General features: G+C 41.6%; 2 protein-coding genes across 2 annotated transcripts; both read left to right on the forward strand.

Moving 5' to 3' along the window:
- Positions 1–6,954: 6,954 nt before the first annotated feature.
- On the forward strand, positions 6,955–9,909 carry LOC138886088 (uncharacterized). The gene is made up of 4 exons (XM_070167118.1): positions 6,955–7,230; positions 8,037–8,702; positions 9,001–9,123; positions 9,229–9,909. Exons 1-4 carry the CDS (start codon positions 6,955–6,957, stop codon positions 9,907–9,909), a joined length of 1,746 nt encoding a protein of 581 aa, XP_070023219.1.
- Positions 9,910–10,411: 502 nt separating this feature from the next.
- Positions 10,412–10,744, forward strand: LOC138886089 (uncharacterized). Its single transcript, XM_070167119.1, has one exon. It carries the CDS (start codon positions 10,412–10,414, stop codon positions 10,742–10,744), a length of 333 nt encoding a protein of 110 aa, XP_070023220.1.
- The last annotated feature ends 1,844 nt before the right edge of the window (positions 10,745–12,588 follow it).

Genomic DNA, 12,588 nt, shown 5'->3' on the forward strand with positions numbered 1-12,588 from the left:
CCAAAAATTTCTTTTCAAAATCGTTTCTCTTCGATTTTAGGGTTTCTAAAAGGATTTTTTGGGAAAAATCTTTTTGATTTTTCTTCTTCTTTACTTTATGTGTGTTTGTCCATACCCTGCTGGTGTGATTACTCTTTACGCATGTACTGTCTTCTACCTTTTCTTTTCTGCTATGCATGTTAATCCCTGCTTAGTTTTATTTACTCTTTTACTATGTATGTTTACCGTTAAATTATTTGATCTTGTTTACTGGACTCTGTTCATGTTCTTACATGCTTCATCTACTTGTGTTCACGTTTGTATTATCTCCTTCTTCTGAACTTGTTTAGATTCCGATTTTTCTCAAAGTTGTTCTTCATGATTTTTCTTGCTTTGTCATTCAAACATGCTATTATATCTGTTTTGTTGAGACTCTGAAACAATTGACTTGCTTTCTCACTTCCATGTCTGATTCAATTTTGAAACTCTAGGATTTGGGGGGTTTCTTTTGACGATTTTGATTTTTGTGTTCGAGTTAAAACTCCACTTTGGGACCCTGAGCTCTCAGACTCACTATGAGTCTGCAAATTGAACCTGTATCTTTTTGCTTATGATTCTGAACTTCTCTTCGATTAAACTCTCTTCTAAATAATTTGACAACCTCTTCTTGATTCTTATATTTGTGTGCTTTATATATGAGAACTCTTCTTTCAAAAGGTTTTGCCAACTACTAATTGATTCCGAATTCCTTTAATGGTGTTTACTTGATTGTTACTGATTTTCCCTAATTGAACCTTTCTTTACTCTTTTTCTTACTTGGTTTATTTGAACAAAGCTTGTAGCTTTGATTTTACTGGCTATTTGATTGATTCCCTTTCCTTATTTTTCACAAACCATGTACCATTAGACTCTTGCCTTAAATAAACCCTGTGTATTTACCCTTATTATGTTACTTTGGAAAAGGTTTTAATAAAATTCTTTCCTTAATTGTCTTATGCCCATTCGAAATCAGAATCCCTTAACCAAAGAGAGACTTTATGTGATTGATCGCAAACTATTTCCTTACCTTTTCTTACTTGTTTTCTGCACTATAAAAGGGGACTACCCTTCTGCACTTGAACACACTTTGAATTGCATACTCTTACACACACACTCTCAATTACAATACTCTTTCAATTCTCTACTCTCTTTTGAGGTCTTATGTACTGCTTGCTTGCAATTTGGCTTACAAGACTTCTTCTTTAACTTATTTGTTTCCCTGAAACTGGTATGTCCTAATTTTGATTCCAGCATCATCCCTATGTGTTTACTTTACAGTTGCTACACTCTTGGCTACTTTCCTGTTCATGTTCTGTATTGAATATGCTACTCTCTCTTTGCAACTGCTATTTGTTGTGAATTCCCCATAGCCCTACTCCCTTATATGTGTTTGAGTTAAGGTTTATGGGCTGGCAGTATCCAAATTGCTGCTCAAGTCTGAACCTGGTCCTCAATGGAACTTAACTCCCAAAATGTGGCCTAGTAGACTGGCTAGGGTGTGCCAGCACTCCTTATTGTTGGGTATGACCACCAGTTTACGCTGGACTTCCCCTAATTCCCCTCTATTGCACTTGCACTTGCTCCTAGCCTCTAAGTTCTGCCCCCCCCTCCTATGAGCTTTGCCTTGGGACACTGATTTCCCTCTGAGCTTGGACATTTGAGGGCTGGCCCTTCAACACTGCACTATAATCTGATTCTGCAATGATATTTGGGGTGTAAGCATTGCTTGGAGTTCTTGAAGCCCCTTGGAACTTTGACACATCCCAAATAAGAGAAAGACTTTGGAAATCTGATCTTTGGAAGTTGGTTTATTTCATATTTCAGACCTGGGGTCTGAATTTGGCTCTCCTTGGTTGGAATCTTTCATTTTTGATACATTGCTTATCTTTTTCTTATTCATTCTGGTCTGTAATAATCTTGTAATAAACTGTTGGGGTGTTAGTTAAAAATGGAGGGTGAGTCCTGCATGCAAGGGGTAGATACCATGTTTATAGGGAAATACTATACTTCTGAAATTCTGCACCTCATGTAGATACCATGTTCATAGGGAATTACTATACTTCTGAAATTCTGCATCTCATGTAGATACCATGTTCATGAGGAATTACTATACTTCTGAAATTTTCCATTTCATGTAGATACCATGTTCATAGGTTTTTCTGCACTTCATATAGATACCATGTCTATAAGTCGTTTTTGAAATTCTGCATATCATATAGGTAATATGCCTATAGGACCTCCTACATTTTGCATATGCATCTGTCACTAGGCAAACCTGTTTATAAGATGTAAATAACTAACTGCATATAGATGACTTACCTATAGGATTTCTGCATGACAATAACAGCGCTTGAAATCTGTAACGCCTAGAAAGCATGCCTATAGGAGCTATCAACCAAACCTGAATCGTCAACTCGCTTATAAGCCTAAAATTAGTAGCAATAATGTTTAATGCCTGCAGATCTTATGTCCCTATAATTGAAAATTCTTTTTTCTGCCATCAGTTTACTTCTTTATTTCTGAAACTAATAGATATCATGCCTATAGGTTCTGTTTAACACCTAGGCAAGCGTTAGGGTAATAACTATAATTGCATCAGTCTTTGATAATTACAACCAGCAGGCAGGCCTAATTCGGACTTCTTATCTGAAAAATATGTGATAAATCAGCCTACCTTAATGTTTAAGTTTAATTCAGACCTAATCAGTACGCATAAGACATGATAAACTATATGATTTTCTCTGTTTTAAGGAGGTTTATTTGAGCCATATCTGCTTACTTGCTTTTCCAATACTTGCTGTATATGTTTTGAATGTCGCCTTAGAATTTTATCCTTTTTAAAAAACTGCAAAAGCCCCAGCTCCCTCCCCTTTAGGATTAGTAGTTCCATATGCCTCCCAGACTGATAGGATTGGGACGGGTAATAGCATGCAATAAGTAACGATACTATTCCGCGCTTTAATACCTTAATGGGGTGGGAAGGGTAGATATGGAGATGATGACAGATGCGCTAATATCATGTGCGACCCCTCTTTTTTGAGGAGTGATTGCTGGGTATTGCATTGAAATGATCCATATTAATCGTAAACCTAGGACCCCCCTCCCCTTATTTGCTTTCATCTCTTCTCGTTAAACCATTCAAATCTTTTTTTCATAAATTTCTTTCCTCTCTACTTACCTTCAATAGTTTTCAACCTAATTGCAATGTTGTATTCAAGTCCTTATTTGAGCCTTGATTGTTTACTTTTAAAGTCACAATTGTAACATGGCTAGGACCACACTAGTGGATCTTGAGGGGTGCCTAACACCTTCCCCTCGAGATAATTTCTAGCCCTTACCCGAACTCTGGTTTTTTCCAACTCAAACCTTTCTTAAAGTGTCCTAATGCATTATAATCATTAGGTGGCGACTCTTCAAAATTCCAAAACCCAATTCTCGAAAGGGAATAGAGTTGTCCTCCCAATGTCGTACACCCGATTTCGACCCGTAGAAAAAGGGGGCGTCGACAGATAGCACCGGTGTGTGCCTTTATGGAGGAATCTTCTAGTATGGTAAGTGAGTTTATGAGGTTGGGCGCTAGGTTATGATGCCACATCATGGCCCCTTTCGAGAGTGTTTCCCCGAATCTCATCAATAAGATGGACTAGATCTCACCATATTTTTGGTCATTGCCTTTTACCGCGCATGTATACGCAGTGATGTGTTGGTTGGGATCTGAGGTCCCGTTGTACTAAGGGAGTTCCAGCATTCTGAACTTGTTTAGAACGGGTTCCAGGGCTGCTTTCTTCGGGGTCGGCCATTGCACGAAGTTCCGCGAATCTACACCCTTTAGTACCGGGGCGCTCCCGGGATTTGGTCGACTATGAAGTTGTAAGTTTCGACCTTCTTATCGTTGGATGCTATCATTTTCTCACCTGACTCGATCCTTTTGGTGAGGTACTCCAGCATTTTCACGATGGCAGGATCGGCTACTGATCCGTTATTGCTCGTCCTCTCCGGTACCCGTTCAGCTGGGAGAGTAGTTTCTGGTGCTGCTGTGCTGGGAGTCTTCAGGTGGCTTTGTAACTGAGCGATGGCCAACTGTTGTGCCTACAACATTTCAAAAATAACATGACGACTAACTTCCTGTTCTTCCTGAGCTGGGGTTTTTTGGGTTTCCTGTTGCTCACCATGTTGTATGCTTCCATCGGTGTGTGAGGTTTCATCGACCTGTTGCACGCCTTGCAAACCCGCGTCCTCTAGGATCGGTCCAAGTGCGTTATCGGGGTTCTGCGGTGGCGCGCCAATGACTGGAACAACCACACCATTTTCACCATGATTTTCAAGGTAGTCGTTGGCCCCGTGAACGTACTTGTTATATAGTTCCCACACTAGGTTGTGGTTCCTTTGCGAGGGATTCGACTGAATTGGTCTGGGCCATTTGACGCCCCTTGTTTCGCTGGAGGTGAACACGACGTTTGGTATAACGATGTTGAGATTGTATTCTGATGGGTGAGGAGCCCTTGCTGGCCTTGCGTCCCTATTGAATCTGGCTCTATTGACAATTCTTCGAGGATATTGTCCTTGATCAGTTCTTCGATCGTAGTGAGGTAGGTTGCGTCTCGGGGCATTCCTCATGTCTGCGGGGTACAGGCGGTGTCTCTTCTTGTTTGACATTGACTTCTTTGCTAGGATCCTTCTTGGATATACTGAGTCCGAGGGGGCTCCTAGCTGGTTATCCGCGACCCTGATTTGTGACTAGTGCCGGATGTGGACACCCGACCAGGTCTTTGCTAGATACCCGACCAAGTTTTATTTCAACTGCCTTGAAATCATCGAACTTTGTCTGTTTAGGCTTTGAGTAAAGGCCTGTATCACCCAGTCGTCTGAGACTAAGGGTAACTCCGTTCGTTACATCTGGGAATGAGATGCGAATTCTCGCAGTATTTCATTCTCCCTTTGCTCGATCTTGGATGCGTCGGTCTTTCTTGATGTTGCTTTGATGTCATCGGCATGTGCCTTTGTGGAGGAATACACCAGTATGGTAAGTAAGTTTATGGGGTTGTGAGTTAGGCTATGGTGCTGCATCACGGCCCCTTTCATGAGCGCTTCTTCGAACCTCTTCAATAAGACGGACCCGATCTCCTCGTCTTTTGTGTCATTGCCTTTTACCGCACAGGTGTAGGCAGTAACGTATTTATTAGGGTCAGTGGTCCCATTGTACTTAGGGAGTTCCGGCATTCTGAACTTCTTTGTTATGGGTTTCGGAGCCGCTTCCTCGGGGAACGACCTTTGTATGAACTTCTTTGAATCCACGCCCTTGAGGACTGGGGCCACACCCGGGATTTGGTCCACCCTAGAGTTGTAGGTCTCGACCTTCTTATCATTGGCTGCTATCATTTTCTCGCCCGACTTGATCCTTTTGGTGAGTTCCTCCAACATTTTCACGATGGCATGATGGACTACTGATCCGTTGTTGCTTGACCTCTCCGGTACCTGTTCGGCTGGGGGAGTAGTTTTCGGCGCTACTGTGCTAGGAGTCTTTGGGTGGCTTTGCAGATGAGCGATAGCCAACTGTTGTGCCTGCAACATTTCAAAAATATCATGAAGACTAACTTCCTGTACTCCCCAAGTTGGGGTCATTTAGGCTTTTTGTTGGTCGCCATGATGTATGCTTCCATTGGTGTGCGAGGTTTCGACGACTTGCTGCGCGTCTTGCAAACCCGCGTGTGCTGGGATCGGTCCAGGTGCGTTATTGGGTTTCTGCAGTGGTGCACCAACGACTGGAACATCCACACCGTTCTCGCCGTGAATTTTGAGGTAGTCGTTCTCAACTTTATTTACCAAGCCAGACATTTCGACTTGAAATCAGAAGATCTTGGACAAGAAAAAGTGTGAAAGATAACTTGTGTTTGTTTAACGAAACCAGCAAGAAAATAATCACTATTATTTTTAGCCCCACGGTAGGCGCCAAACTGTTTACCGTGAAAATGGTAACAACAATTAAATTTGTAAATGGGACTCTAAAATTACATGATCTATTTTTATGCTAGTTGTTAGAGCAGTTGATCCTAGGCGGATGAGATTTAACGATGAAGTATAAGCTAAAATGGGGCAGTGATCAAACCGAGGGGCTTGCTACTCGTGCTTCGGACCGGTCGATAAAAGGCCTCTAGGTCTATATTTGGCTCGAGCTCGAGCTATCGAAGGTATCCGGGAAGGTGATAATAGTTAAGAAATAATTAAACAAGGCTCTTAATGGCTAATATCGAACAATAAATGAATAACAAGTATGAAAGCATGAAATGGAAAGAGTAGCCTCGAGCAAGTAAGTTAGAGAGAAAAGAGAGAGAGAGATATATTATTGATCTTGTGTAGAATGGTTGAAGCAACAACAGCCTCTTACAAAGTCGTGTTGATTCCCTTTATATAGGAAGGGAATCAGGTTTATAGTACAACATGCATTAATTATAAAAGCATGGAGATGGGACGACTAGATGTGATGCCTCGACACAGGCTCTGGTTAGGCCGGCTCTGTCAGACTTAGTCGCGTGCCTTGGGAATTCCCCTTTTTACTCTAGCCTCGATCTTCATCTTCTTTGGGTTGGGCCTCGACGAGCCCCGAGAGAGGGGAATTGGTCGCAACTCCACATCCTCGGGGTCTCAAGATATTCTTCCGAAATGACTTGATAGCAAGAAATTAGGCCTTCTGATTTCACCGCATACAGGCTTCAAAATATGCCACCAAATTCCATTCATTCTTTGCCTGAACTTGTTCGAGCATTCATAGCTAAATGGTTCCCGCAAAGTAAGAAATCCGAGCTTTGGGATAAAATTTTCTTTTTCAAGAAAGTATTGGGAGAACATCTACATGAGGCATGGGATCGATTCAAGTTATATTTGTTGAGGTCTCCCAATCATAGTTTTCCGGATTCTATCTTGTTGGTGAAATTCTACATGGGTTTAAATCCTATGAATCAATCTATAGCCAAGAATGCAGCTGATGGATCTTTTATGGACAATACATTTGCAAGGGTCACACAAATCCTTGACAAAATGGCACAACATAATCAAGCTTGGCACTCAGAGGACACCAAATATGGAATTTCATATGGTTCTCCTTCCTTGACCAACATGATCAAGGAAAATCAAGAGAGAGATCAAGTAATCGCAGGCCTTGCCACCAATGTCAATGTGTTGACAAAGATGTTCACTGAAAGCCAAACGAAGAAGGTAAATGTTGGGAGGATGTGCAACCCATATCAAATGAAGACTTTGAGGAGGCAAACTATGTCAATAACTCTCAAGGAGGATATCAAAGGAAACAATACCAAGGTCTAGGACAACAAAATCAATAGAGGCCTAACCCGCAAGGGCAAGGCAACTAACAGTGGCGCAATGACCAAAATGGCTCAAATCAAGGAAATTGGCGTAACAACAACAACTTCTCAAATCGGAGTTCAAATCCTTATGTTCCTCGAAAGGGTCAATATTCAAATCAAGGTTCCTCAAGTGATTCCAAGTTGGAAATCATGCTTGAACGGGTATTGCAAAATCAAGAGAAGTCTAAGACTTCGATGAGGAATATGACCGAGCTTGTTGGCTCTCATACCGCATCCATTCAAAAATTGGAGATGCAAATGAGAGATCTGTCTAGGGAACAAAACCCGTAGCAAAAAGGGCCACTTCCAAATGACACAATTGCGAACCCAAAGGGTAGTAGGAGGGGTCCAACTTCTCATATCATGGCAATTACTACTCGGAGTGGGAAGGTACTATAAGGAGAGAGTGAACAAGTGGTTGAAGTAGAAGGGTCCGAACAAGAGGTTGAGGTTGAAGATCCAAGTATTATTGAAGTTGAAAAGGTTCCGGAAGAGTTGAAAGTGCAAGAAGAAAACCAGGAAGAGGTAAAGGAAAAGGTATAAGAGACACCAAAAAATCTACCACCTATTCCTAGACCTCCTCCTCCATTCCCTCAAAGACTTGCTAGGTAGGTTGATGACAACAAAATTGAAAAGTTCTATGACATTCTCAAGCAGTTATCGGTGAATATCCCATTTGTGGAAGCATTTCAAGAGATGCCGGGTTTTGCTAAATATTTGAAAGACTTGATTACAAAGAAGAGAACCACCAAGAATGAAGTGGTGAATGTGACTCACCGGGTTAGTTCTATCATTGCAACATCCACCGTTCAAAATAAAGAAGACCTGGGAGCTTTCACCATTCCATGTACTATTGGGACACATGATTTTGCAAGAGCCCTTTGTGATAATGGGGCTAGCATCAACTTAATGCCTTTTGACATTTACAAGCAAGCAGGGTTAGTTATGCTAAGGCCCACAAGTATGAGATTACAAATGTCCGATTGTTCAATAAAGAGATCGGTGGGAATTGTCGATGATGTGCTTGTTAAAGTGGGAAAGTTTCATTTACCCACCGATTTCGTAATCCTTGATTGTGTAGTTGACAAAGAGATCCCTATCATTTTGGGGAGACCATTCCTTGCCACCGAAAGAGCACTAATGGATTTGGAACAGAATGAGATCAAATTCCATGTGAATGATGAAGAGGTTACATTCCAAGAAAGCAAGGGTATGAAACTACCACATGAATATGAAAGCATCTTGGTGATTGATGTTGTTGATGAGGTTTCCGCCGAAATTTGCAAACACAAGATCCAATTGGAGAATGAGGCTAAACCAAGTGTAGAGCACCAACGATGGTTAAACCCGTCCGTGCAAGAGGTCGTAAAGAAATAAATTATCACGTGGTTGGATTCCGGGGTGGTCTACCCCATTGCTGATAGTTCTTGGGTGAGCCTGGTGCAATGTGTGCTGAAAAAGGGAGGCATGACCGTGATTGAAAATGACAAAAAAGAGATCATCCCAACAAGAATGGCGACCGGATGAAGGGTGTGTATGGATTATCGGAAGCTCAACAGTGCCGCATGCAAATACCATTTCCCTATGCCTTTTATTGATCAAATGCTTGATCGGCTAGCAGGAAGGTCATTCTATTGCTTTCTTGATGGATATTCTAGCCAAATCAACATTGCGTTGGAGGACCAAAAGAAGACAACATTCACTTGACCTTATGGAACTTTTGCCTTTAGCCGGATGCCGTTTGGTTTGCGCAACGCTCTGACTACTTTTTAAAGATGCATGATGTCCATCTTCTTTGATATGGTGGAGGATTTTCTAGAGGTTTTCATGGACGACTTTTCGGTGGTAGGTGACTCTTTTGAGCATTGTCTTGACAATCTTAGACAAGTGCTCAAAAGATGTAAGGAGACCAACCTTGTGCTTAACTAGGAGAAATGCCATTTCATGGTGGATGAAGGAATTGTATTGGGGCATAAAATTTCAAAACATGGAACAGAGGTTGACCGGGCAAAGATCGAGATCATTTCCAAACTTCCTCCACCTACTTCAGTTAAAGGTGTCCAAAGTTTCTTGGGGCATGCCGGATTTTATAGGCGTTTCATCAAGGGTTTTTCCAAGATTGCAAATCCCATGTGCAAACTCCTTGAGAAAGATGCAAAATGTGTTTGACGAGAAATGCCTCAAAGCCTTTGAGGAATTGAAACAAAAGCTCATCCCGACACCTATTATTGTCACACCCGATTGGTCTCTTCCATTAGAACTCATGTGTAACGCCAGTGGTGTAGCTATTGGGGAAGTGCTTGGCCAACGTCACAACAAGGTTCTTCACCCGGTCTACTATGCAAGCAAGACACTCAATGGAGCGCAAATGAATTATATGGTGAGTGAGCAAGAACTTCTTACCATTGTCTATGCCTTTGAGAAATTCCGGGCTTACTTGTTGGGATCCAAGGTGATAGTGTATACAGACCATGCTGCTCTTCGCTATCTTATGGCAAAGAAGGATGCAAATCCTATGTTGATTCGGTAGCTCCTGTTGTTGCAAGAGTTTGAATTCGAAGCCAAAGATAGAAAAAGGACGGAAAATCAAGTGGCATATCATTTATCAAGGCTTGAAGAGGCAGGGAGACCAAAGGAAGATCTTGAAATCAACGATGCTTTCCCGGATGAACACATATTGGCATTATCTAACACTTTTTCTCCTTGTTATGCCAATATTGGTAACTACTTGGTTAGTGACATTATTCTGGATGGATTAGAATCCTATTCGAAGAAGAAGTTTTTGAGAGATTGTCGGAAATACTATTAGGAAGAACCATTCTTGTTCCGTGTTTGTGCTGATAACATCATCAGAAAGTGTGTTCCAGAAAAGGAAATTATGCCAATTCGGGGTTCACCATGGGGGCAATCGAACGACGGTAAAGGTGCTTGAATGTGGTTATTATTGTTTGTCGATTTATCATGATGCCAATCAAATGGTCAAGGCTTGCGACCAATGCCAAATGTAAGGATCAATCTCCAAGAGGCATGAAATGCCAATGCACTTTGTGATGGAGATAGAAACCTTTGATGTGTGGGGAATTGATTTTATGGGCCCCTTTGTAAGCTCTTGTGGTATGACATATATCTTGGTGGATGTGGACTATGTGTCCAAATGGGTTGAAGCAATTTCCTTACAAAACAACGAGGCAAGGAGCGTGACCACATTCTTAAAGAAAAACATATTCACATGGTTTGATACTCCTAGAGCCATTCTTAGTAATCGTTGGTCTCATTTATGTAACAAGGATTTCACGGGGCTACTAGAGAAATATGGCATCAAGGATAAGGTGGCCACAACTTATAATCCCCAATCAAGTGGCTAAGTTGAAGTTTCCAACCGGGAGATAAAGAACATTCTAGCAAAGGCTGTTAATGCAAACATGACCGATTGGTCAAAGAAGTTAGATGACGCATTGTGGGCATACTGCGCGGCATACAAAACCCCTATTGGCACTTCTCCTTACCGGTTAGTCTTCAGCAAGGCTTGTCATCTACCCGTAGAACTGGAGCACAAAGCCATGTGGTCTTTAAAAAGGTTGAATTTGGACTGGGCGGAAGCTGCAAATTTGAGGTTAGCATAACTCAAAGAAATGGAGGAATTCCATTTCCATGCATATGAAAGTGCAGCTGTGTACAAAGAAAGAATGAAGTTCGTCCACGACAAAAAAGATCTTGAAAAGGGAGTTCAAGTCAGGTGACATGGTTTTGCTCTTCAACTCAAGGCTCAAATTGTTTTCGGGAAAGCTCAAATGGAAATGGTCCGGTCCGTTCAAGGTGGTTAATGTATCCCCTTTTGGAGCTTTGGAATTTGAATCAGAGAATGGCTCCGAACCTTCAAAGTAAATGGCCAGCAAGTCAAGCGCTACTTGGGCACAGATGGAGAAAAACATTTGGTGGAATAGTTGGCTCTCAAAGGTGGCCCTTACCCGACCAATGAGTGAACCCAAAGAAAGCCCAACTATGTCGTGCCGCGATGTTAAATCAAGCGCTTCATGGGAGGTAACCCATGTGTGGTAACACCCTTTTTGTCCTTTAAATTTTAACTTTTGTTAGATAGATTTAATTGAGCAATTTAAAGTGTGTGTTAGAGTGCAGGTGATTCAAAAAATCATAACACTGGGTAAAATTGCATGTGAAAGGGAAGAAAAGTCACCATGGGAAGTCTGCTACACATATGCAGACGCATTTTAACTATGCGGACCGCATAGTGGTCGCAAACCCAGACAGTTTGTTTGGAAAAATTTGGTGGTAGAAATGCGGCGAGGAGGTGCACTTTGCGGACCGCATGTCAATTATGCGATCGCACAAGTGCACCGCATTGTTTCCTCGAGCAACTCAAGTTGAACCCACCGCATAACGCTTATGCGGTCGCATAATGTGTTATGCGGTGACTTATCCACCACGAACTTCACAGGTAAGTACCCCTCGCATATCATCAGCATTCAAACACTTGTAAAACAAAAGAAAAGAAATTTTTTTATCATAAAGTAAACAAAACAAAAAAAAGAGAAGGGAAAACAGCTAGTTGCATCGAAAAGTGTAAACAACACCTGTTGAATTCATCTCCCAAGTGCGCTCATTTCTCCATCACTGGTATTTTCTTGTCTCCTAATTTCATCCATGTAAAATTTAGTTTAAATTTTGTTGTGTTTTTCCAATTTTTGTTTCCTTTAGTTTTTGTTCCTTTTATTTTCCTCTTCGTATTTGGGTATCTATTCATAATGTGAGGGGGTTCTTGGATACGTAGCTAAGTTGGGGGTGCTGGTTATGAAATTAGGTTTGCCATTATTTAGGGGTGGAGTTCAAAATGTTGAGAACGATGACTTCTGCGGACCGCATAGTTGATTTGCGGTCCGCATTGTTGCCGCATAATGAACCCTAGGTGGCCTGAAAAGGATGACAATTTGCAGCAGCTTTGCGATTGCATAAGTGATATGCGGACCGCAAAGCCACCGCATACCTAAATAGTTTCATGGCTTTTGTAACATGTTGTTTGCGACATTTTTGCGATCGCAAATCCATCTTTGCGGTGGACTTTGCGATCGCATAGTGTGAATGTACTTTCCAAGCATTTGTTTGACATGCTTTGCTGATGGTGTTAGTTTTTTGACAAAAGTTAACGGGGGGATAATTTTGCCACCTTTTAGATAATATAGAGATGTTTTTT

Source organism: Nicotiana sylvestris, chromosome 2, assembly GCF_000393655.2.
Source record: "Nicotiana sylvestris chromosome 2, ASM39365v2, whole genome shotgun sequence".
In the NCBI taxonomy this organism is placed as follows: domain Eukaryota; kingdom Viridiplantae; phylum Streptophyta; class Magnoliopsida; order Solanales; family Solanaceae; genus Nicotiana; species Nicotiana sylvestris.